Source organism: Heteronotia binoei, chromosome 13, assembly GCF_032191835.1.
Source record: "Heteronotia binoei isolate CCM8104 ecotype False Entrance Well chromosome 13, APGP_CSIRO_Hbin_v1, whole genome shotgun sequence".
In the NCBI taxonomy this organism is placed as follows: Eukaryota; Metazoa; Chordata; class Lepidosauria; order Squamata; family Gekkonidae; genus Heteronotia; species Heteronotia binoei.
The window spans coordinates 11,852,491-11,878,618 of NC_083235.1; the positions used below are offsets into that span (position 1 = coordinate 11,852,491).

At 47.3% G+C, this 26,128-nt stretch overlaps 1 protein-coding gene across 1 annotated transcript; it reads right to left on the reverse strand.

Moving 5' to 3' along the window:
- Positions 1-9,353: 9,353 nt before the first annotated feature.
- On the reverse strand, positions 9,354-25,719 carry LOC132581841 (deoxyribonuclease-1-like 1). Its single transcript, XM_060253258.1, has 8 exons — positions 25,576-25,719; positions 25,297-25,385; positions 21,837-21,923; positions 17,280-17,392; positions 15,177-15,289; positions 12,408-12,565; positions 12,221-12,317; positions 9,354-9,479 (listed from the first exon to the last, which is right to left on the reverse strand). The coding sequence occupies exons 1-8, from the start codon at positions 25,717-25,719 to the stop codon at positions 9,354-9,356; spliced, it is 927 nt and encodes a 308-aa protein (XP_060109241.1).
- Positions 25,720-26,128: the final 409 nt, after the last annotated feature.

Sequence of the window (26,128 nt, forward strand, 5' to 3'; positions counted from 1 at the left end):
GAGGCGAACGCCTGCCGGAGGGCTTTCCTGCAGCATCAGCAGGAGGGCAGGGGAGGGCCTGGGCTTTTGTGCCGGCCACAGTCAGAGAAAGTGCTGGGCTAGAATGGACTGGCCACGGACAAAGAGGGAAACGGACCCGTGGCAGTTTTGTCCCCATCGGCTCCTCCCCATTTCTATTGCTTTTCTAGAGCCAGCCGAAAATGCCCTTTCAAGGTGGGCTCATTTGCTATAAATGCAGCATCAGTCGTCTGCAAATCGAATTAAAACACGCTACCTCATCTCCTTTTATTCCTTTGCTCTTTTGGTGCCAGTTTGGTGTAGTGGTTAAGTGTGCGGACTCTTATGTGGGAGAACTGGGTTTGATTCCCCACTCCTCCACTTACACCTGCTGGAATGGCCTTGGGTCAGCCATAGCTCTACAGGAGTTGTCCTTGAAAGGGCAGCTTCTGTCAGAGCTCTCTCAGCCCCACCCATTTCACAGGATTTGATTCCCCACTCCTCCACTTGCACCTGCTAGCATAGCCTTGGGTCAGCCATAGCTCTGGCAGAGGTTGTCCTTGAAAGGGCCGCTTCTGTCAGAGCTCTCTCAGCCCCACCCATCTCACAGGATTTGATTCCCCACTCCTCCACTTGCACCTGCTAGCATAGCCTTGGGTCAGCCATAGCTCTGGCAGAGGTTGTCCTTGGAAGGGCAGCTGCTGTGAGAGCCCTCTCAGCCCCACCCATCTCACAGGGCGTCTGTTGTGGGGGAGGAAGGGGAAGGAGATTGTGAGCCGCTCTGAGACTCTGATTCGGAGTGGAGGGCGGGATATAAATCCAATATCTTCTTCTTCTTTTCAGAATTGCCTGCTAGGACAAGATGTGGTCCAGCAGAGGTTCGACTGGGGTGCTCTTTTAAAAAGTCGATTACTCCACGTTGGCTGTGTTTCACGCCTTTGCTTCATTGTTGGAGAACTGTCAGCATTTCCAGGGGGACTTTATTTTGAAGAAAAAGGGGGCAGAGACTAGGGTTGCCAATCCTCTGGTGGCCTTCGCCCTGCTTCAGGGTCATCAGAAAGCAGCGGAGGGGGAGGGGGAGGAAACATCTGCTGGGAACATCATCATTTCCTATGGAGACTGATTCCCATAGGGTATAATGGAGAATTGATCCACAGGACTCTGGGGCTCGGGGGGGGGGCTGTTTTTTTAGGTAGAAGCACCAAATATGCAGCATAGCATCTGGTGCATCTTCTCAAAACACTCTCCAAGTTTCAAAAGGATTGAACAAGGGGGTCCAATTCTATGAGTCTCAAAAGAAGGCGCCCTATTCTTCATTATTTCCAGTGGAGGGAAAGCATTTAAAAGTTGTGTGGTCCTATTTAATGTGATGCCCAGAACACCCTTTGGAGTTCAATGGTGCTTGTCCCATCCTTGCTCCTGGCTCCACCCCCAATGTCTCCTGGCTCCACCTCCAGTGACTCCTGGCTCAACCCCCAAAGACCCCAGATATTTTTTGAATTGGACTTGGCAATCCTAACTCAAGCTGACCCTCATGGGGTTTTCAAGGCAGGAAGGGAAGTGGTTTGCTATTGCCTGCCTCTGCGTAGCGACTCTGGGCTTCCTTGGCAGCCTCCCATCCAAGTACTGACCAGGAATGATCGTGCTGAGCTTCCAAGAGCTGATGAGACCAGGCTAGCTTGGCCCATCCAGGTCAAGGCAAGAGATAAGCAGAGGTGGTTGGCCATTGCCTGCCTCTGCATAGCAACCCAGGATTTCCCTGGTGGCCTTCCATCCAAGTACTGACCAAGAATGATCCTGCTTAGCTTCCAAGAGCTGATGAGACCAGGCTAGCTTGGCCCATCCAGGCTAAGGCAAGAGATGAGCAGAGGTGGTTGGCCATTGCCTGCCTCTGCGTAGCAACCCTGGACTGCGTAGCAACCCTGGTGACTTCCCATCCAAGTACTGTCCAGGAATGATTCTGCTGAGCTTCCAAGAGCTGAGGAGACTGGGCTAGCTTGGCCCATCCAGGTCAAGGCAAGAGATAAGCAGAGGTGGTTGGCCATTGCCTGCCTCTGCGTAGCAACCCTGGACTTCCCTGGTGACCTTCCATCCAAGTACTGTCTAGGAATGATCCTGCTTAGCTTCCAAGAGCTGAGGAGACTTGGCTAGCCTGGGCAGTTCCGGTCAGACCAAAAGGTAAACACAATTGGTTAAAAACAGGGCTTTTTTGTAGCAGGAACTCCTTTGCATATTAGGCCACACCTCCCTGATAGGCTTGCCAATCCCCAGGTCCCAGTGGGGGTTCTTCCGCTTTCCCAGGCTCCTTCCCGCCCCTAGTCAGCTGGCTGGCAGGGGGAAGCCCCGCCCCCACAGCCCCCGTGTGACTTTCCACCTCTGGAGGCTTCAGTCTCCGATTGGAAAGGCTTCCTCTTGGGATGGGGTGTCTGTGTTACTTTGAAGAATTTGGCAGCAATTCGTGAGTAGAGAGGCCAATCCCTCACTTCAGAGTCGCCAGAAACGGGGGGGTGGGGTGGGTGGGAGGGAAATGTCTGCCAAGCACTTCATTATTCCCTATGTGGAGATTGATTCTCATAGAGTATAATGGGGAATGGATCTGGAGGTATTGGGGGCTCTGGGGGGGCTGTGTTTTGAGGTTGAGGCACCAAATGTTCAGTATAGCATCCAGTGCCTCTCCCCAAAATACCCTCCCCAAGTTTCAAAACGATTGGACCAGGGGGTCCAATTCTATGAGCCCCGAAAGAGGATGCCCCTATCCTTCATTATTTCCTATGGAAGGAAGGCACTTAAAAAGGTGTGCTGTCTAGGCTTCCCAATCCCCAGGTCCCAAAGGGGGATCCCCCGGTTTTACAGGCTTCCCCCCTCCCCCAGCCAGCTGGCCGGCGGGGGAAGCCCTGCCCCCAGAGCCATCATGCACCTCCATGAACAATTCCCATAGGGAATGTTGGGGAATTGATCCGCAGGTATTGGGGGCTCTGCGGGGGCTGTTTTTCGAGATAGAAGCACCAAATTTTCAGTATAGCATCTAGTGCCTCTCCCCCAAATACCTCCCAAGTTTCAAAAAGATTGGACCAGGGGGTCCAATTCTATGAGCCCCAAAAGAAGGTGCCCCTATCCTTCATTATTTCCTATGGAAGGAAGGCATTTAAAAATTTGTGCAATCCCTTTAAATGTGATGGCCAGAACTCCCTTGAAGTTCAATTATGGTTGTCACACCCTTGCTCTCAGCTCCACCCCCAATGTCTCCTGGCTCCACCCCCAAAGGCTTCTGGCTCCACCCCCAAAGTCCCCAGATATTTCTTAAATTGGACTTGGCAACCCTAGTGCTGTCCCTTTCAATGTGAAGGCCAGAACTCCCTTTGTTCTTCAATGATGCTTGTCACACCCTTGCTCCTGGCTCCACCCCCAATGTCTCCTGGCTGCACCCCCAATGTCTCCTGGCTCCACCCCCAAAGTCCCCAGATATTTCTTGAATTGGACTTGGCAACCCAATTCCCTGATGTAGCCAATCCTCTTGGAGTTTACAGTAGGCCCTGCAAGAAAAGCCCTGGAAGCTCCAAGAGGATTGGCTACATCAGGGGGGAGTGGCCTAATATGCAAAGGTGTTCCTGCTACAAAAAAAAGCCCTGGATACAACAGCCAGGGTATCAACACCCACGCAGCCAAGGCACAATCTGCACAAAGCAGATTGTCTTGCGTATAAATGTGAAGGCCTGGGGGGGAAAACGGAAAAATTTGGGAAAAAAACATTTTTTCCCCATTTTTTTCCTGAAACCTTTTTTGGTTGTTTTCCGAAAAATTGGAAAAAAGAAAAAAATTGATTACGGAATGTTTTATTTTAGCATGATGAATAAAATATTTTAAGACAAGGTGTTCAAATATTTTCCAAATAATTTCTAAAAAATATGTATTGTGTCAGATTATTTTAATTTCTGTGCACTGAGGACAAGCAAGTCCTAGGTCATGCCCATTCACTGAAACTTAGTCCTACACTCCCTTCTATACACTTCCCCCCTCTTCAGTTCTTTTTATGAGAATGAGTTTTTTATTTTGATTTAATACTACGGAAAGGAAATATGAATCATTGTTACTTCTGGGTTTTTAAAAATTGTTTTGTGGAGGGGTTTTTTTGTCTGTTCCACATAAACTAGTAAACAGTTCAGGAGATTGTCGCTCCATTTGTTACAATTGCAAATAAATATTATTTAAAAAGTAAATTCTGTTTGTAATAATTGTTTGGATACACTATATTTTAATATACTAGTTGTGATAATTTCATGCCAAGTAAAATTGTCCATACTCATTTTTTATGTTCCTAAAGTAACAGAATGTCTCAATCTGGAAAAGACAAAAAAGTGCTAATGTAGCATTTTTTCCCAATTTTTCCAAAAATTTCTGGTTTTTTCCAGAAACAAAACTGGGTTTCTTCCCGAGCTTCAAAATTTCCGGAAATTTTACATCTCTAGTCTTGCAGGCCGTGCTGAGTTCTTCATCCAAGCCAGAAACCTTACCGAGGGCTGTTCAGACAGAACCAGGACGATTGTGTCTTTCCCACTGAAATCAATGCTCCTTAGAACGATGACTAGTTTGTCTCCAATGATTTTATTGGTGGCCGTGCAAATGGGGAGAGGCAAACACATCTGGAGCACCAGAGAAGTCCCAGGAAAGCTGTAGCTTCACATCAATCACCGAGCACCATTTTTAGATAAAACAACATAAGTATTCACTGCTTAACACACACAATGCACTTCTCATCTCCTTCTAATTAAGAAGAGGAAAGGCAAAGCAGTACAAAGATTGGTTTTTACATTTGCACGTATGGTTTTCAAAGCTGTTTCTTAATGCTTCTTTGAAGCTGCCCCTATCACCCACCCAGTTACATCGGACAGAATGTGTCACACTGATCAGTGCAAAACTAAAATCTCTCTTTTACACACACACACACACAAACTTAGATCTCTGCCATACTGGGATTCCCTGAGTTGAGGAGGAAGAAGAAGAGGAGGAGGAGAAGGAAGAAGAAAAAGAGGAGCAGCAGAAGGAAGAAGAAAAAGAGGAGGAGCAGAAGGAAGAAGAGGAGAAGGAAGACGAAGAAGAGGAGAAGGAAGATGAAGAAGAGGAGGAAAAGGAAGAAGAAGAGGAGGAGGAGGAGGAAGAGAAGGAGGAGGAAGAGAAGGAGGAGGAAGAAGAGGAGGATTTGGTTTTTATACCCTACTTTCCTCTACCCTAAAGATTCTCAAAGTAGCTTTGAATCACCTTCCCTTCCCACAACAGGCACCTTGTGAGATCAGTGGGGCTGAGAGAGTTCAGTGACTGACCCAAGGTCACCCAGCAGGCTACACGTGAAGGAGGATTGGGGAAGCAAACCTGATTTTCCAGATTACAACCCGCCGCCCTTAAGCATGACAGTTTAAGTTCCCCCTTCTTGTTCCCAGAACATAGTCCCTTGCACCATGGTGGCAGCTACCGCCAAAGCAACGTTTTTAAAAAAATTCTGCATAGGCAATCAAAACTCCAGTTAGTCAATCAGAAGCCCCCCCACCCTGGCCCCACCCACTTCCTTAAAACACTAGGCAAGCTCCAAAAAATGTGTGAGTGGGCACCAGGGCATGCACAAGCAGCACATTGGGTGCTCCAGCCCTAGAGCACCCCTGACAAGTGTTTGTCCAGCCGCTTAGTCTTTGGTCCAGAAGACTAAGGCTTCCATGAGAGCCAGTTTGGTGTAGTGGTTAAGTGTGCAGACTCTAATCTGGGAGAACCGGGTTTGATTCCCCACTCCTCCACTTGCAGCTGCTGGAATGGCCTTGGGTCAGCCATAGCTCTCGCAGGACTTGTCCTTGCAAGGGGCAGCTTCTGGGAGAGCTCTCTCAGCCCCACCCACCTCACAGGGGGTGGGGAAGGTAAAGGAGATTGTAAGCCTCTCTAAGACTCTGATTCAGAAAGAAGGGCAGGGTATAAATCTACAGCCTTCCTCTTCTTGTTAACTTTCACCAGGCAGAGAGAGTTTTTAAACATTCGGTGGAGAATAATTCATTTTTTATGAGCCTCTATCTACGTTCTGAACCCAGACAAATTCTACTGTATAATTTCCCTAAAAATATCATTCTGGCCACTGGGAAAGTGGTTGGGTGGTGCATTGCACACCATCAAAATCTAGAATTAAATCTCCCTCCCGCCCGAAGCCTGCTTCGGCTGGGAGGGTTGGATATAAGTCTAAATAAATAAATGCATCTTCTTTGATAGAGAAGGCCCGATTTTGCCCAGCATACAGCTGATTTTTGGTCTGCAAATTCCTGTAACAGTCAGAGGTCAGAACTCCAGGCAATGTCTACAGCTGGTCCTGGAACTCACACCATGCAGGGGAATTACACTATCTAAAAATAAATTTGTTTCTTCTTCGGGGCAGATCCAAGAGGGCAGCCATGTTGGTCTGAAGCGTTAGAACGAAGCAGTAGACAAGTTGCGCCTTGAAGACCAACTAAGTTTCATTCAGAATGTCAGCTTTCGTATGCTCTAAGCAGACTTCAACAGACAAAATTGGAATGGCAAGCCATCTTTAAATATAGAGAAAGTGGACAGTGAGTACTCACTTAAAGGCGCCACTTGTCCGCTGCTCTCCTCTTTGGGACAACACACTAGACACGAAGGTGGAGTATTCACCTCTGTCAGAAGAGGGCGCTGCAAATCTACAATGGATGCAGCATCTGGACCAGGGGTGGCCAAACTTGCTGAACGTAAGAGCCACATAGAATAAATGTCAGATGCTTGAGAGCCGCAAGACATGAACGTCAGATGTTTGAGAGCCGCAAGGAAGGAAGGAAGGCAAATGGCGGGGGGAAGGAGGGAGAGGTGGAAAGAAAGCAGCTTTAACTTTAAATGCATTCTCCAAACTGCCAGCTGGCTTGGGGAAGTGATTTAAAGAGAGAGATGCATTTTCCAAGCTGGCTGACGTGACGGTAGAGGCTTCAAGAGCCATACAATATGTATGAAGGAGCCACATGTGTCTCCCGAGCCACAGTTTGGCCACCCCCGATTCTGGACTCCCTGGCCCCAGTTTGGGGATGCAACCTTTATGGTGAAACGCATTAGCTGCGGGTCTCTTGGTTTAAAGCTCAGCCATTGGGTAAGACATCCTCTCTCATCCTGAGCTTCTCATCAGCAACGCGAGACCCCTGGCCTTCCTAGGTTTATTGATATGATACATTGTTCAAACGTTTTGTATAGTTCAAAGCAGGGCTTCTTTTTGTAGAAAAAGCCCAGCAGGAATCATTTGCATATTAGATCACGCCCCTGACATCACCATTGTTTCGCACGGGGCTTTTTGTAGGAAAAGCCAGAATGAGGTTATTTGCGTATTAGGCCACACCCCCTGACACCAAGCCAGCCGGAACTGCGTTCCTGCGCGTTCCTACTCAAAAGAAAAGAAAAGCAGGACACATTTTGGGTAGGAGCGCACAGGAGCGGTGCTCCATAACCTCTAAATTATATTGTACTCACTCTTTCTTTCTTACACCCCCCCCCCATACTTGCTTCTGGGCTCCATTGTTCAATCCCCCTGTGAGAATTTTGCTGAACTCTAAGGTTTGGCAAATTTTCTAATATTTTCCCCCACAAAAAAAGGGGGAAATAACCAAAACATAGAAAGCAGACAGATGGAAATCTTCACCGTGCCACTGTGGCCACATAGAAGAAAGTAATTTTAAAAGTATGACGGGAGTCAGGTTTTATGATGATAATTCCAATTCAAGAGGCTTTTAAAAGTAGTTGCGGGGCTGATATAATTTAGTGCATGTCAAGCGTATGTTATATATGCAAATGAGGCATGCTAATGAGCTCTGGCACCTTTTTTCCTATGAAATGACCCCTGGTTAAAAGCACGCGGTAAATGCTTCGTATTAGGGATACCAGATATCCTCTTTTTTAGATGGCATGCTCTCTTTTTAAACAAAACCCTCTGTCCTCCTTTGGGCTCTTAAAAAAAATGATGAAAATCACCTCTTTCTGGGTTTATGGCTATTACTAGTTAATAGCAATGATCCAAGTTTAAACAGTAGAAGTTAGGCTGATAGTTAACAGCTGGCTGGGGTTGATGGATGCAGAGAGTTGACGGAAAGACCTTTTTCTCCCTCTCCCGAAATGCTAGAACTTGAAGGCATCCAAGGAAACTGATGGGCTGTAGGTAAAGAATGCCCAGAAGGAAACACTGCTTCACACAGAGAGTGATTAAAGTGTGGCATTCGCTGCCAGAGGAGGTAGCGATGGCCACAGGAATAAACAACTTTCAAAGGGTGTTAAACAGATTCATGGAGGATAAGTCTAGCCATGGCGACTGAGGGGAACCTCCACATTCAGAGGCGCGAAACCTCAGAATCCCAGAGCCAGGAGGCAACGTCAGGGGAAGACCTCGGTCTCCATGTTGTTGGCCCTCCAGAGGAACTGGCTGGCCACTTTGTGAGGCAGGATGCTGGACTAGATGAACAACTAGTCTGATCCAGCAGGGCTCTTCTGATGTTCTTACAAAGGCCTCTGCCCTGTTCTTGGTCCTCCAGGGAAATTGGCTGGCCGTTGTGTGAGACAGGTTGCTGGACCAGATGGACCACTGGTCTGATGCAGCAGGGCTCTTCTGATGTTCTTACCAGGGGAAGGCCTCAGCCTCTCTGCCCTGTTGTTGGCCCTCCAGAGAAACTGGTTGGCCACTGTGTGAGACAAGAGGATGCTGGACTAGATGGACCACTGGTCTGATCCAGCAGGGCCCTTCTGATGTTCTTATGAAGGCCTTGGCCTTTCTGTCCTGTTGTTGGCCCTCCAGAGGAACTGGTTGGCCACTGTGTGAGAGACAGGATGCTGGACTAGGTGTACCACCAGTCTGATCCAGCAGGGCTCTGGAACAAGATGAGCCTCAACTCTGCAGAGTCTACTCAGCTTGGACTTGGGCCAACGGATGTGGGCTTGCCCTTCATCACTATGGCCCAAATACAAGATGAGCAGACCCTGTGACTTTGCCCAGCACCCCTGAGGCACTTGGCTCAACAGGTTCCAGGCTGCCAGTGGCCCTGGCAGAGGGGCAGCCTACCAAGAACTTTCCAGCTAACTGAAACAGTCTACCTCACTTCTTCGGGCCAGATGCCTTGCCAGTTCTCAGTGTGTTGGAAAAGCACCGAAAATCTGTCCCACCGCTTTGTGCAAAGGACCTGAATTTTGCCTGCGGCGGCGCTCTACGCCATCTGGAAACTTACGCAACGTCTTCAAAGCACAGCTTGGCTCAGGAAAAGATAGTCTCTCGCAAATCCTCTCTTTCTCTCTGTTGCTGATCAATCAAGACAGCCACCCACGGGTGAAGCCCCAGAACTGGAATGTCAGACTCTGTATCCCAAGCTGGAGAAAATAGCTAATGCCAGCAGCACAAAACCGGTGGGCTGGAATCCGTGACAGGCTGTGTTCAAATCCACTTCGATGGGGTAGTGGTCGCTGACCTTCAGTGCCTGGAAAAGTGGAGAGACAAAAAACAGAATCAAGGGCCAGGAATCAGTTGAAAATAGCAAGAGTCCTATCGCACCTTAAAGCAGGAGTGTCAAATATGCGGCCCGGGGGCTGAATCAGGCCCCCAGAGGGCTCCTATCAGGCCCCCGAGCAACTGGCTCTTGTCTGCTTCCTTCTCCCTCTCTCTTGCTTCCTTTTGCGTCTCAGCGTGCTTCGCAAGGCTTGCTCAATCGCACAGGAGTTACAGATCAAAACCTCAATTTTCTCCATTGGCTGAGGCTCCTCCCCTTCCTGGTCTCCTGGGGAAGAGCCAGAGCTTCCTTTGCCCAGTTCCCTGGATCCCATGGGAGAAATGCAAAGAAAGCACCTTTAAGACCAACGAGTGTTAATGTTTTAAAGCATGTTTAAAAAGACATGTTTGTCTGTGTCCTTTAAAAAGTTTATATCCTCTGCTACCTACTCTTAAATAGGTACACACATGGCCCGGCCCAGCATGGCCCAGCCCAGCCCAACAAAGTCTGATCCGGCCCTCATAACAAATGAGTTCAATACCCCTGCTTTAAAGAGAAACACATTTTGTGGCGGGGGAGGAGCTGTCGTTAGTCACTTCTCACTTCTTCAGATACCAAGACGGGTAGCCATGTTAGTCTGTAGTCGTGGAGAACATAAGAACATAAGAGAAGCCATGTTGGATCAGGCCAATGGCCCATCCAGTCCAACATTCTGTGTCACATAAGAACATAAGAGAAGCCATGTTGGATCAGGCCAATGGCCCATCCAGTCCAACACTCTGTGTCAAACAGTGGCCAAAAAACCCAGGTGTCACCAGGAGGTTCATCAGTGGGGCCAGGACACTAGAAGACCTCCCACTGTGGCCCAGAATACAGAGCATCACTGCCCCAGGCATAAGAACATAAGAGAAGCCATGTTGGATCAGGCCAATGGCCCCCCCAGTCCAACACTCTGTCTCACATAAGAACATAAGGGAAGCCATGTTGGATCAGGCCAATGGCCCATCCAGTCCAACACTCTGTCTCACATAAGAACATAAGAGAAGCCATGTTGGATCAGGCCAATGGCCCATCCATTCCAACACTCTGTGTCACACAGTGGCCAATATATGTGTGCATGTGTACACACACACACACATACACACTGTGGCTAATAACCACTAGTGGACCTCTGCTCCATATTTTTATCTAACCCCCTCTTGAAGGTGGCTATGCTTGTGGCCGCCACCACCTCCTGTGGCAGTGAATTCCTCACATTAATCACCCTTTGGGGTGAAGAAGGACTTCCTTTTATCCGTTTTAACCTGACTGCTCAGCAATTTCATCGAATGCCCACAAGTTCTTGTGTTGTGAGAAAGGGAGAAAAGGACTTCTTTCTCTATTTTCTCCATCCCATGCATTATCTTGTAAACCTCTCTCATGTCACCCCGCAGTCGACATGAGAAGAATGATAGCATTTATTTGCAGGGCTTTTTTTGTTTATTTGTTTGTTTTGGAGCAGGAACACAGTTCTGGCTGGCTTGGTGCCAGGGGGTGTGGCCTGATAGCCAAATAGCTGGGCTTTTTCTATCAAAAATCCCTATGTGGAACAATAGTGACATCCGGGGTGTGCGGCCTAATATGCAAATGAGTTCCTGCTGGGCTTTTTCTACCAACAAAGCCCTGTTGATTTGTATTCAGCCATAGGCCATCACAAACCAACGATAAACTTGATATAATATAGTTGTATAAACTGCGATAAAATAAAACCATGTATCCATTATCACAGGGGTGGCCAACGGTAGCTCTCCAGATGTTTTTTTGCCTACAACTCCCATCAGCCCCAGCCATTGGCCATGCTGGCTGGGGCTGATGGGAGTTGTAGGCAAAAAAAAACATCTGAAGAGCTACCGTTGGCCACCCCTGCATTGAGTCCAAGTGAAATATCACAAAACTTCAGAAAATAACATCAAGAATCAGTGTTAGTTAAATCCCCTATGAACTGCGTTAGCCTGTTTTTGTTGTTGTTGTTGTAGTTTTGCAGCCGGGGCATATAAAACTATCTTATAAGCAGTGTTCCCTCTAAGCTGAGTTAACCCAGAGCAGACTCTCATTTATTGCAGGATACTTAATGGACATCAATCTGCTATTCTGGTGTTTATTACTGTTTTTGTTTTTTTAGCCCACCGGACACAGGCTGGCGCTCGCTGGGCCCCGGCTTGTGATTCTCTTAATCTGCTAAGGGACATTTCCATGATTTTGCACGCTGATTCACTGCCCACTTTCTCTATATTTAGAACTGCTGGCCATTCCATCCTACTGTCTGATGAAGGGTGCTTTGAGCACACGAAAGCTGACATCCTGAATGAAACTTGGTTGGCCTTAAAGGCGCCACTCGACTCCTACTTTGTTCTACTGCTTCAGACCAACACGGCTGCCCATCCTGGATCTATCTTAGTGTAACTCTGTTGTGGGGGAGGGAAGGGAAGGAGATTTGTAAGCCACCCTGAGACTACTTAGGGTAACAAAGAGGAGGGTATAAATCCAATCTCTTCTTCTTCTTCTTCTTCTTCTTCTTCTTCTTCTTCTTCTTCTTCCTCCTCCTCCTCCTCTTCCTCTTTCTCTTCTTCTTCTTCTTCCATTCATTTGCTTGGTCTTTTAATGAACTTTAATATTAATTCGCAATTATTGCTTCTGGTGGTGGGGAGTTCATTCCACACTTCCTTCCCATCTCAACAGATATTCTCTGGTACCTCTGCCTCGGAGAGCCCATATTCCTTGGGGAAGTCGAATGGCCGAGCTGATCCAGGTACAACCGTGCCCAGGCAACGTTCTCCGTGCACCACGATCCTGTTTAGGGGTGAAGGAGAAGGAGATTTTGGTTGATACAGAAAACCCTAGAACCCTGCCCCCTAACCCATCCGGATCCCCAGATCCCACCTGTCATAGGCGCAGCGGGTGTTTTCTCGAACAGTGGTATCAGCTTTATCCCCGATGAGCCAATGAAAGCCAGGCTGCTGGCGCAGGCGGATTTGCCCCCAGCGCTTCTTGGCCACGAAGCCGCAGTCAGCATTGAAATCGCCCAGGAAAATCATATCCTGTATAGTGGAGGGAAAGGATCAGGCCTCAGATTCAGCAGAACCTCACCGGAGTACAGCTTCTGAACCTTTCTGATGGTTCCCCCTCCTCCTCCCCACCTACCTTGTCCATTGAATAGTAGGTGTAGCTGCATAACAATCCCTGGATTAGGAGAGTGGGCAGCCAGCCAGTCACCAGGGGCTTTGCCACGCCCCCAGCAGCCCTCATTAACCCCCGGAGAAGCCCGCACCACCCTTTCTCCACTTATGTATTTTGGGTGGTTTGCTGGCCTTTTGATTGGGGGGGGGTGTGGCCCAGGAGAGCCCCAGGCGAGCGAGGCCTGCTTGGGCTGGCTGGATTTCTAACCAGCCCAAGCAGGCCTCGCTTGCCCGGGGCTCTCCTTTCTTCTGTTGGGTTGCTTTTGGTTGGAGGTGGGGGTCTGTATGTGCTAATGAGTTATGCTAATAAGCTCCACCACCTATTTTTCTACACAACAACCCCTGGGAAGGATCAATGGGTTACCACAACAACAGGAGTCGACAGGGCTGCCAGGTTCTCTCTCAAAGATGGCATCTGTGCCTTAACGAGTTAGATGAACAAATTATATAAAGACTGACCAAAGAATTCCAGGAGAAATGGAAAGCGTACTGTTCATATTATGGGTATAACTGAGGAGTTAGACATGATTTATGAGGTCTATGCATAAATGTCTTTATAAGGCCTGAATCATCTGGTGCAATTAAGGTAATTGAGGAAATGCGCCAGAATACACCAATTTTTCCGTATACATTTAACATCTTTTAATTAAAAGTTTATTATGTTTTCAGTATAGTTTGGATAAATTAGATCTATATGATTAATGATATGTCAAAATTAAATTCAATGTTTGGAAACTTTTTTATTAATTAATATCAATATTGGAATTTACCTATTATCAGTTGAAATTTATAATAACACGCTCTTACGCATATGGTGTACAGTTAGACTAGATTGAAAGTATTATTTTTACTTGATTGTTTTTCATTCTCCCTTGCTGGTGATGTTATAATCTTAATTGTTATGATAAAATTTCAAAAGGGAACCTGAGAAATGAAGCCTATTTTGGAGCCTATTGTATCTTAATGTAGGATATAATACAATATGAGTGTCCTTGATTAATGTAAATATTCTTACATAATTATTCTCTAATATCTTTTTCCGTCTTGTGTCCTTATTAATTTTCTCAGGAACTCATTTGCATATTAGGCCACACACCCGGACGTCACCATTGTTTCACTCGGGGCTTCTTTGGCAGGGGAAAAACCCAGCAGGAACTAATTTGCGTATTAGGGCACACCCCTGGCACCAACCCAGCCAGAACGGCGTTCCTCTGCGTTCCTGCTAAAAAAAAGGGGGGGCTGATTTATTTTCTGCCTTCAAGAATTCCAGAACCATCCGCACTGTCTTTTGAAAGCACCCCAAACTGCAGCTGAATTTTGCAACAGGGACTTAGCACTAAATAACCCGAGCAAATATTACAATAGTTCTGTGTATAGTGCAGTCAGGTTACTACTGACTTATGGTGAACCCAAAGGGTTTTCAAGGCAGGCGACAAACAGAGGTGGTTTGCCATTGCCTGCCTCTGTGTAGCAACTCTGAACTTCCTTGGTGATCTCCCATCCAACTACTAACCAGGGCTGACCCTGTTTAGCATCTGAGATCTGAGGAGATCAGGCTAGCCTGGACTATCCAGGTCAGGGCACGAGAAGTACAGAGGTGCTTTGGAGTTGCCTGCCTCTGCGTAGCAACCTTGAACGCCCTTGGTCATTTTCCATCCAAGTACTAAGCAGAGCCAATCCTGCTTATCTTCTGAAATCTGATCAGGTCAGGCTACCCTCAGCCATCCAGATCAAGACAAGAGGTGGTTTTGCCATTGCCTGCCTCTGCGTAGCAACCCAGGACTTCCTTGGTGGTCTCCCATCCAAGTACTAATGAGGGCTGATCCTGCTGAGCTTCTGAGATCTGATGTGACTAGGCTAGCCTTAAACCATTTCCATCAAGATGAGAGACCTTTAGAGGTGGTTTGCCATTGCCTACCTCTGCATAGCAACCTTGAATGACCTTGGTCATTTTCCATCCAGGTACTAAGTAGAGCCAATCCTGCTTATCTTCTGAAATCTGATCAGATCAGGCTAGCAGCCAGCCTCAGCCATTGAGATCAGGTATGAGACAGAGAAAGGTGGTCTGCCCTTGCCCGCCTCTGCATAGCAACCCTGGACTTCCTTGGTGTTCTCCCATCCAAGTAGTAAGCAAAGCCAACCCTGTTTAGCTTCTGAGATCTGGCAAGATCAGGCTAGGCTGGGTCATCCAGATCTGGACAGAGATAAACAGGGGTGGTTTGCCCTTGCCTGCCTCTGGGTAGCAACCCTGGACTTCCTTGGTGGACTCCCCTGCAAGTACTCACCAGGGCAAACCCTGCTTGGCATCTAAGATCTGATGAGATTGGGCCATCCAGGTTAGGGTATTACAGCAGGGCATGACAAGTAACAGATCTGGCAGCCGAGCAACAATTATTTGCCTATGTGGAGGCTGCAGAGTTCTGTTCCAAAATTATTCCCTCCTCCTCCTGCCTCCCTTCTTCCCCATTCATACCTCCGTGTTCCAGCGTGACCGCACATTCAGGAAGACATCATAGAGAGCGTCGATTTCGGCTTCTGCCTTAGAGGGCATTGTGTGCTGTGGGATCAGCACCACATCGGGGAGTGCTAGAGGAAGGGAGAACGTAACTAAGAGGAAAGAAGAGAAAAGTCCAGCCTGACTTAGCTGGAGATCCTGGGGACTGAATATGGGATCTTCTGCATGCCAAGCAGGTGTTCTGCCACTGAGCTCTCTGCCCTCACCTGATTCAAGAGGAAGAGGAGGAGGAGAAGAAAAAGAAGAAATTGGATTTATATCCTGCCCTGCACCCTGAATCTCAGAGTGGCTCACAATCTCTTTTTACCTTCCTCCCCCACAACAGACACCCTGTGAGGTAAGTAGGACTGAGAGAGCTCTCCCAGAAGCTGCCCTCATAGGGTGTCTGTTGTGGGGGAGGAAGGGAAAGGAGATTGTAAGCTGCTCTGAGTCTCTGATTCAGAGAGAAAGGCAGGGTATAAATCTGCAGTCTTCTTCTTTCTGTGAGGTGTGTCAGGCCAAGTGAAAGTCACTTTCCCAGGCTATACAGCTACAAGTCTGAAGTGGCATATAAAACACGGTTGCCATTCCCCAGGTGGGGGCAGGGGATCCCCCAGTCTGCAGGTCCTCTCCAGCGTCAGGGCTATCAGAAAGTGGGGAGGCAATGTCCTCTGGGCACTCCATTATACCCTATGGAGACTGGTTCCCATAGCATAGGGTATAATGGAGAATCGATCTATGGGTATCAAGGGCTCTTTTTTTGAGGTAGAGGCGCCAAATTGTGGCGGCCACAAGCACCTTCAAGAGGGGGTTAGATAAAAATATGGAGCAGAGGTCCATCAGTGGCTATTAGCCACAGTGTGTATATGTGTATATATATATATATAATTTTTTTTTGCTACTGTGTGACACAGAGTGTTGGACTGGAGGGGCCACTGGCCTGATCCAACAGGGCTTCTCTTATGTTCTTATGTGACACAGAGTGTTGGACTGGATGGGCCATTGGCCTGATCCAACATGGCTTCTCTTATGTTCTTATGTGACACAGAGTGTTGGACTGGATAGGCCACTGGCCTGATCCAACAGGGCTTCTCTTATGTTCTTATGTGACACAGAGTGTTGGACTGGATGGGCCACTGGCCTGATCCAACATGGCTTCTCTTATGTTCTTATGTGACACAGAGTGTTGGACTGGATGGGCCATTGGCCTGATCTAACATGACTTCTCTTATGTTCTTAAATTTTCAGCATGCCATCTGGTGCTTCTCCTCAACTCCCCCCCCCCAAGTTTCAATAAGATTGGACCAGGGGGGTCCAATTCTATGAGCTCCAAAAGAAGGTGCCCTCATCCTCCATTATTTCCAACGGAGGGAAGGCACTGAAAAGGAATGTGATGGCAGAACTCCCTCTAGAGTTCAATTGTGCTTGTCACAACCTTGCTCCTGGCTCCACCCTCAAAGTCCCCAGGTATTTCCTGAGTTGGACCTGGCAACCCTAAGCTACATGTCTGAAGCGGCATATAAAAGCTAGAATCAAGACGCGATCTTCAAAACCACAGCCAGGAATGGGCTACTAGGGAAGCTCGCCGGGTGACCTTGGATCCATGACACACTCTCAGCCTGGCCTCCCTCGCAGGGTTGTGGTTGTGAAACACTCTTTTAACACATTCCAGGCAATGGGACAACACAGAGATGGAGGAGGGCCTCAATCTCGGAAGGCGGTGTGGGACTCTGTTTCCTAGTAAACACGAGATCTGCAGTAGGGATTTTGCAAATTGGGTTCATAAAATTACAAGTTGTGGGGGAGGGAGATAAAGGAGGGAGATAAAGGAGATTGTGAGCCGCTCTGAGACTCTTTGGAGTGGGGGGCGGGATATAAATCCAATTTCTTCATCTACCTCAGAGGGTGTCTGTTGTTGGGGAGGAAGATAAAGGAGATTGTGAGCCACTCTGAGACTCTTCGGCGTGGAGTGCAGGATATAAATCCAATATCTTCTTCTTCTTCAAGTGTGATGGGAGAGACCCTTCTTCTTCTTCAGGCCATCTGATGCCGCAACTAAGAACAGAACTTCTGGGCTCTCACCTTTGCTCGGCACCGTGAAGCGGACAATGAAGGGCTCCCTCGCAAAGACATCGGGCCGGTCTGGGTGATTGTCCTCGTATGTGTAGGAATCCAACAACCGAGTTTTGTGAGCTCTATGAGAAGGGAGGATACAAATATACAGAGAGGATCAGAGCCCAGGAAAGAAGTGAAGGCAAAGCCCACAGAAGGGTTTTAGGACACAGTTGTTTCATTCTGTATGATCGGTCACATTTTATTGTGCCAAGGTATAAATGAGACCACATGCACTGGCACGTCATCTTAGAGGTATCCCTCTGATATTGAATAATGGGAATCATTTTAGCATCCAGGAGTCCAGGGCTTTTTTTGTAGCAGGAACTCCTTTGCATATTAGGCCACACCCCCATATGTAGCCAATCCTCCGAGAGCTTACAGGGCTGTTAGTACAGGGCCTACTGTAAGCTCCAGGAGGTCTGGCTACATCAGGGGTGCAATTCTAGCAGGAGCTCCTTTGCATATTAGGCCACACCTCCCTGATGTAGCCAATCCTCCAAGAGCATACAGGGCTCTTAGTACAGGGCCTACTTTAAGCTCCAGGAGGATTGGCTACATCAGGGGTGTGTAGCCTAATATGCTAAGGAGTTCCTGCTACAAAAAAAGCCCTGAGTTAAGGGTAACTAACATACATTAAGTAAGGGTAAATACAGTGTGGTGTATAGTAGTGGTTAAGAGTGTCAGACTAGTATATATGCCCAGGAGGTCATTACGTTCGGCCTCTCAACATCCATTGGCCGTCCCCGGCCTAAGAGACACCCGCCTTGCCTCAACTAGGGCCAGGGCTTTTTCAGTCCTGGCCCCAACCTGGTAGAATCAGGCTCCCTACAGAGATCCGGGCCCTACCTGGTTTATTAGCCTTCCGTAGGGCCTGTAAAACGGAGACCGTTTTCGCACACAGCTTACCACACAGTCACAATCCTGTTCCCTCCGCAGCATCCAGTCGGATTTCCCACCATCTGCGCCGAAGTTACAGGAAGTGCCACAGCTTTTGCGTAGCTAAGACCCAGTTTACGTTTGCTACGCAAAAGCCGCGGCACTTCCTGTAACTCTGGCGCAGATGGTGGGAAATCCGACCGGATGCTGTGGAGGGAACAGGATTATGACTGCGTGGTAAACTGTGTGCGAAAACGGTCAGAGTTGTTCCTCCGGGCTTTTAGTTGAGGCTGCGGGCGTCTATCCTTGATCTGGTTGGCCTCCCCTCCGGCACTGTCACCTGTGCTATAAAATGGATTCTCATCTGCCTTCTCTATGAGATATCATGATGTGAGGCGGCCAGACTGGGCAAAATGTGACGATACGGTAAACTTCTCTGAGTGCTGTTGAGTTGCCTGTTTTTAAAACGTTTTTTATTGCATTTTATTGTTTTATCGTATGTTGTACTCCGCCCTGAGCCATACGGGGAATGGGCAGAATAGAAACATACGAAAATAAAATAAATAAAGTATCTGGGAGACCCAGCTTCGAATCCCAACTTGTTCCATGGAAACTCACTGGGTGACTTCGGGCCAGTCTTACTCTCTCAGCCTCACCTACCTCATAGGGTTGTTGTGAGGATAAAATGTGAGGAGAACGGTATAAGCCGGTTTGAGTCCCCACTGGGGAGAAAGGCAGAGTAGAAATTAATTAAATACATAAAGGAGTCATTTTGTAGAAAAAGAGGTGCCGGAGCTCATTAGCACAACTCGTTTGCATCTGCCACACACACCCCGACATCACCGGAAGGTGGACTCAATTAGATCAGCTCAGCATCTACCTTAAAATGCTTCCTGAATTAGAACTGTCATCATGACACCTTACTCTCATCATGCTTTTTAAATTGTTATGTGGCCACAGTAGCATGATGAGGATTTCCATCTGTCTGCTTTATAAGTTTTGGTTATCTCCCCAATTTTTGTAGGGAAAACTGTTAGAAAATTTGTCAAATCTTAGAGTTCAGCAAAATTCTCACAGGGGAGGTTGAACACTGGAGCCTAGAAGCAAGTATTGCGGGGTGAAGGTAAGAAAGACAGAGCACAATAAAATTTAGACGTTCCAGAGCTCCGCGTGGAGAGCCAGTTTGGTGTAGTGGTTAAGTGCGTAGACTCTTAATCTGGGAGAACCAGGTTTGATTCCCCGCTCCTCCACTTGCAGCTGCTGGAATGGCCTTGGGTCAGCCATAGCTATTGCAGGAGTTGTCCTTGAAAGCGCAGCTGCTGTGAGAGCCCTCTCAGTTCCACCCACCTCACAGGGTGTCTGTTGTAGGGGGAGAAGATATAGGAGATTTTAAGCCGCTCTGAGTCTTTGATTCAGAGAGAGGAAAAGGAAAAGTCCCCTGTGCAAGCACCAGTCGTTTCTGACTCTGGGGTGACATTGCTTTCACAATTTTTTCACAGCAGACTTTTTATGGGGTGGTTTGCCATTGCCTTCCCCAGTCATCTACGCTTTCCCTCCAGCAAGCTGGGGACTCATTTTACCGACCTTGGAAGGATGGAAGGCTGAGTCAACCTCGAACCAGCTACCTGAAAACCCAGCTTCCACCGGGAATCAAACTCAGGTCATGAGCAGAGTTTAGGATGGCAGTACTGCAGCTTTAACACTATGCACCACGGAGCTCTTATTCAGAGAGAAGGGTGGGGTATAAATCTGCAATTCTCTTCTTCTTCCTATGAGCTCCTGCCCAAAATAAGGCCTGAATACATACATTTTAAGGAGGCAAAAAGAGGAAGCGGAAGAAACATGTAACATAAAAAAGAGGAAGGGAAGGTGTAACACTCTGCACCATGGGGCTCTTATTAACACTCTGCACCATGGGGCTCTTATTCAGAGAGAAGGGTGGGGTATAAATCTGCAATTCTCTTCTTCTTCCTATGAGCTCCTGCCCAAAATAAGGCCTGAATACATACATTTTAAGGAGGCAAAAAGAGGAAGTGGAAGAAACATGTAACATAAAAAAGAGGAAGGGAAGGTGTAGTCTATATCTGGTGACGGGAATAAGGAGGTATTGCTCAATCTCAAAATGCTGTCAAGGGAGGGGGGAGGTGGCGCTTAACTTCTCAAAAAAGAAGCACTGGGGTTTAGACCTCTGCCCTGAAAGGAAGCCCTGCAGCTTGTTCTAAGTACATGAGAAGACACTGCTTAGTGTGGAAAGAAAGACACTGGAGAGAAAGGAGAAATGTTAGCTCTTCATTAGGCACTCAAATTGCAAATTAAAACTGCACTATTTCGCTTACAGCTGCCAAACCCCCCGTCCCTAATCTCCACTGATGCCGCCGGTACGATGATGTCACCCGGAAGTGACATCATCGCATTGGCGCCATCACACAGCGTCAGCTCTAGGCATTTCCGAGAAAACTCTATGGTTTTCCCAGACACTCTAGCCATTTGGGAAGGGAACTCTATGGTACAGTAGAAGATAGTCCCCCCGCCGGAGCCACAGAGGTACTTGGCAACCCTAATTTTGCTGTTGTTAGCATTTTAAAGGGGGGCAGTGTTTTTTAAAGAACTCGCCTCACCCCCTTTAAAATAGTGCCTGCAGAGACAGCAAACTGGCTTTGATTATAGTATGGAATCTGAAGAGTTAAATTTAGTCTCAGCATGACCCCCAAGGGCAACTGAGGCTGCATAAGTTCACCTCTTGTCCTTTAAAATACTGACAGCAGAGACAACGAACTGATTTGATTATAGACTGGAGCTTGAAGGGTTACATTTATTCTCAGCATCGCCCCCAAGGCAAACTGAGGTTGTATAAGCCCACAATTTGCATGTTATAGATGGAAAGAGAGGTATGATCATCCCCACATCTTACGGAGCCTGACAAACTAACCTAACTTGCCTTGGGCAAGGGCCGGTCGAAACCAAGCAGAATAAAACAATGAGAGGACTGAAGAAGAAAACTATACAGTTATAATGAAGGAGTCCCGTTCGTCAAAATAAGCATGAAGTGTTATGGAAGAATGATTACAGAGGTTTTTAAAAACTGCGACACATGTTAGGGAATCCCAAGCCTCTTAGCTTTCAGTACGGAGATAATTTTAATTGTTTTATTGCTTTTACTGTTTTAATTGCTAATTGTATTGTTAATTAGTCTGTTGTTACCGCTATCTGATGAAACTTGTACGTCACCCTGAGCCCCCTTGTGGGGTAGGGCAGAAAAGAAATAAATTAACTAAATAAATGAAAGTATCAACCTATTTGACTGCAGAACAAAGTTTGAGTTCAGTTCAGCTTAAGACCGTCGGTCAAGGAAGTTATTAAATAAAAGGAACGAGTCCAGTGACAACTTTAAGACCAGCCACGTTTAATTCTGGGTACAAGCTTTAATATGCCTGCATACTTCTTCCGCTTATACCCAGAATTCAACTTTGCTGGCCGTAAAGGTGCCAAGGGACTCAAACTTCGTTCAATTGCTGCCCACTTGGATCTTCCTGCGTTACAATATTGTTATACAAGCTATGGCCGTACCATACAAAGCAGAAATAAACTCTGAAAAAGTACCACAGGAACACTCACAACAAAACATATGAAAAAGGGGAAGGTATTCACCTGTATACGAACACGTAGCGTTCTTGGTAATTGCTCCGACCTAGAAGAGGGCTGGTGAGGTAGTTATAGGGTCCAGAACTATCAAAACTGGCGGGAAAGAGACAAATCATATCAATGCAATTACACGTTAGCTGTAAAACAAAGTATTAAATGGAGATAGGACCTCAATTGCCCACCCCAGGTAGAGAGCCTCCTGGCTAGCAACCGTGGCACCAAGGAATCTAGGAGTCAGGTTCTGGTTTTCAGGTGTCATGTCCAGAACTGTTGGCCATGAGACGGCTCATTCCTGGGCATTATCGTTATTACTCAGAATTCCCCTGGAAATCCAGGATAATAGGAAACCACTCTCTTATCACTACCTGCCATAAAGCTCTTAAGTGAGCAGTGACTTGGGAAAGCTCCTTCTCTGCCACAAATTTTGTTAGTCTTTAAGGTGCTACTGGACTCTTGCTCTTTTCAACTGCTAGAACAGAGGTGGTCAAACTTGCTTAACGTAAGAGCCACATAGAATAAACATCAGATGTCTGAGAGCCACACGAAGAAAGGAAGGAAAATGGAGGGAGAGGAGGGAGAGAGAGGTGGGAAGAAAGCAACTTTAAATGTATTCTCCAAGACACCGGCAGGTTGGCTTGGAGAAGTGATTTGAAGAGACAAATGCTTTCTCAAATCCAGCTGATGTGGTGGGGGGGGGGGCTTTGAGAGCCACACAGTATGTGTGAATGAGCCACATGGGGCTCCTGAGCCGCAGTCTGACCACCCCTGTGCTAGAAAGAGACTAACGCAGATACCCCTCTTGAACTGTCCCTCAGCATTGGCTGTTCTTCCCATGGGAGACTGCTACGTAATTCCTCCATCTTGAGTTTCCCCCACACCCCAGATGCACGAACCTGAGCATTTAATACTACCTCCCTGGAATGAGGGACTGCATAATTAGTATTCTATTCATGCTACAATTCATATATCTTCCACAATTCCTTAGTGGCAACACATACAGCCTTACACTTGTTCCCTCACATCTCCTCAGAGGGACGTTGCCCTCACCTGAGGCAGCTGAGCTGGGGTGCCAATAATGGCGGCACACTAAGGGGCAGACAAATCTGATGTGTCTTGAACACAGTCTGTCCAGGAAGTTCTCCTCATTGAAAATAAATGGTAGCCCTTGTCACGCACAGCTCCTATTCATTTCAGCGAGGCCCAAGTAGAAGAATGTCTGAGTGAACTGTACCCAGTGGCGGCACAGAGCAAAAGGGCGGCCATCTTATTTATTTATTTGGTCCATTTATATTCTGCCCTTTCCCAGACGGGCTCAGGACGGATCACATACAAATAAAAACCAGTCACATACAATAAAACCAATAAATCTTGGGCCAGCTCTCCACTCATACAATTCAAATGTTCTTACAGTCATTTCTCCCTCATGGTATATATTTATTCAAAGTTTCCTGCTATCCCTAAAGTTGCCAACAACTGATAAGGGGCAAGGGGGTTCACCCACCATGTTCTTGTGGCAACACAGAGAAGAAAAGGAAATGAGGGAAGTAGGAAAGGCTTGTGTGGTTATACAAGTCCACTCACGCTCCCTCCCCGCTAATTTCCCTCATAACTGGAATGGCTCAGAGTGTTACAATTGAAGTATAAAAAGGTAAAGGTGCAAGCACCAGTGGTTTCCAACTCTGGGGTGACGTTGCTTTCACAACATTTTCACAGCAGACTTTTTACGGGGTGGTTTGCCATTGCCTTCCCCAGTCATCTACACTTTCCCCCCAGCAAGCTGGGTATAGGCTGAGCCAAAGGCATTTGAAATCCCACCCATCATCTCTGCTTGTTCACTTGAGGAATGGAATGACCCGGATGACCCAATTCCACCCAAAGTCGACCAAGTCACGAGGGAAACAATATAGGATTAATACGTTTTCAGTGACTTTGCGGGGTGACTGCCCACTACCCATTGTTCAATTCTGCGTGTATTATTTAAACTAATAGCAGCATTATGCTCTATATTTATGGGTCATCTGGATTATTTATTATATAATTGTGGAAGGTTTTATCGGTTGTTTTAATGGTATTTTAATCGTTATGAGCCATCCTGAGCACTGTTTGCAGGGCAGGATACAAACCTAACAAACAAAATATATATTTTGCTGTCAAGTCACAGTTGTGTGTAAAGTGCTAACAAACTGCAGTTATAGCGACTTAGGGTTTTCAAGGCAAGGGACATTCAGAGGTTGGTTTGCCATTGCCTACCTGTGCATAGCAACCCTGGTATTCCTTGGTGGCCCCCAGCCAAGTACTTACCAGGGTTGACCCTCTATAGGAGAGAGCGGGAAAGGTGTGCTGCTGAAAGAGTGAGTGTTAAATATTATAAAGATATTATAAAAATATTATAACTTTGGAAAAAAGTCCAGAAAAGGGCAACTAGAACGATTAAAGGGTTGGAACACTTTCCCTATGAAGAAAGGTGAAAACGCTTGGGGCTCTTTAGCTTGGAGAAACGTTGACTGAGGGGTGACATGACAAAGGTTTACAAGATTACGCATGCGACAGAGAAGGTAGGGAAAGAAGTCCTTTTCTCCCTTTCTCACAATACAAGAACTCGCGGGCACTCCATTAAATTGCTGAGCAGTTGGGTTAGAATGGATAAAGGGAAGTCCTTCTTCACCCACAGGGTGATTAACACATGGAATTCACTGCCGCAGGAGGTGGTGGCAGCTACAAACATATGAACAAAGCAGGAGTCAAGTTGCACCTTTAAGACCAACCAATTTTTATTTAGAACGTAAGCTTTCGTGTGCTCTTAAGCACACTTCATCAGACGAGGAATCCAGCACAGTGAGCAAAGCCATACATAGCTGAGCAGAGCTATACATAGCTGGTAGGCAGTGGTTCAGAATGCATAGCCAGCTTCAAGAAGGGATTGGATAAACATCTGGAGCAGAGGTCCATCAGTGGCTCTTAGCCACAGCATATTGTTGGAAGTCTCTGTGTGGGGTAAGTGATGTTCTATATTATTGGTGCTTGGGGGCAACAGGGTGAGGGCTTCTGATGTCCTGGCCCCTACTGATGGACCTCCTGATGGCACCTGGGTTTTTTGGCCACTGTGTGACACAAAGCGTTGGACTGGATGGGTCATTGGTCTGATCCAACATGGCTTCTCTTATTTTCTTATGCTTAAGTTCTGAGTTCTGATGAGATCAGGAGAGCCTGGTGGTCTCCCATTCCAAATACTAACCAGGGCTGACTCTGCTAAGCTTCCAGGATCTGATGAGATGAGGCCAGCTAGGCTGTCCAGGTTAGGACATAGAACTGATAAGGAATGGGAAATCAGCCTTGTCTTGCTGCTAGCCAGAGGGAAGAAAACTTGGTCACAATAGTGTTGGTCACATTGCAAGCTTTACCATCCCTCGTCCCAAGACCGTTTTCATTTATTTAGACCACACCCTTTGTATTTCTTCACACGCACCTGTTCAGTGCTGCCACCAAGGCGGGAACGGCCTTCCCTTTTGCATCCATCACCTCTTGCAGTACAGTGATATCGCAACGAGACAGAATCTGTGGGATACCAGAAAGGACAGGACAGAGGGGGACACATTAGCCTGCGGAAGCCTGGGCCTAGTCCTCTGTGAAATTACCTCAGAGCTTCCTCCTACTGGAGAGGCTGTAGCTCAGTGGCAGAGGCTCTGCTCGGAATGCAGAAGGTATTTACCTGGGCTTCTGCCTGAGATTCCTGAGTAGGCCTCACCTTGACAAAAACGCCCATGACGTCTGCTTTGTCCGCCTTCCCTTGGGCAAAACGCTGAGTGTTGAAGGCACAGATCCGGAACGGGGCTCCTGTCACCCACAGCAGTGAGAACAGGAAGACAGGCAGCAGGTTGGGGCGTCCCATCCTTGGAAGTCACTGGGGTGACTTCTGCTGGTAGATTCTGGAAGAGATTGCACATGAGAGCAGGATGGAAAAGCCCTACGTGGCTTGGCACCAGCAGTGTTCCCTTTAAACCGAGTTAGTGTGGGCTAGCTCACAGTTTTCTAGCCCCCGGCTCACACTTTTTCGTCTTAGCTCAAGAAAAATGACCCCAGAGCATAATAATTTATGCAGTAGCCAACTCGCTCGCTCACAACTTTAATACCAGTCGCTCACAAAGTAGAATTTTTGCTCACAAGACTCCACAGCTTAGGTGTGGCAAACTCATTTGTTATGGGGGCTGGATCCAACATAAATGAGACCTTGTTGGGCTGGGCCATGTCAGGTTGGGCTGGGTCATGTGTGTACCTATTTAAGATTAGGTAGCAGAGAT

Coding starts and splice junctions, on each gene's coding strand:
- LOC132581841 (XM_060253258.1), bottom strand. CDS start 25,719: ATGGGACGCCCCAACCTGCTGCCTGTCTTCCTGTTCTCACTGCTGTGG. Junction 12,566..15,176: donor GGTCACGCTGGAACACGGAG/GTATGAATGGGG, acceptor TCCACTATACAG/GATATGATTTTCCTGGGCGA. Junction 12,318..12,407: donor ACCCGCTGCGCCTATGACAG/GTGGGATCTGGG, acceptor ACCCCTAAACAG/GATCGTGGTGCACGGAGAAC.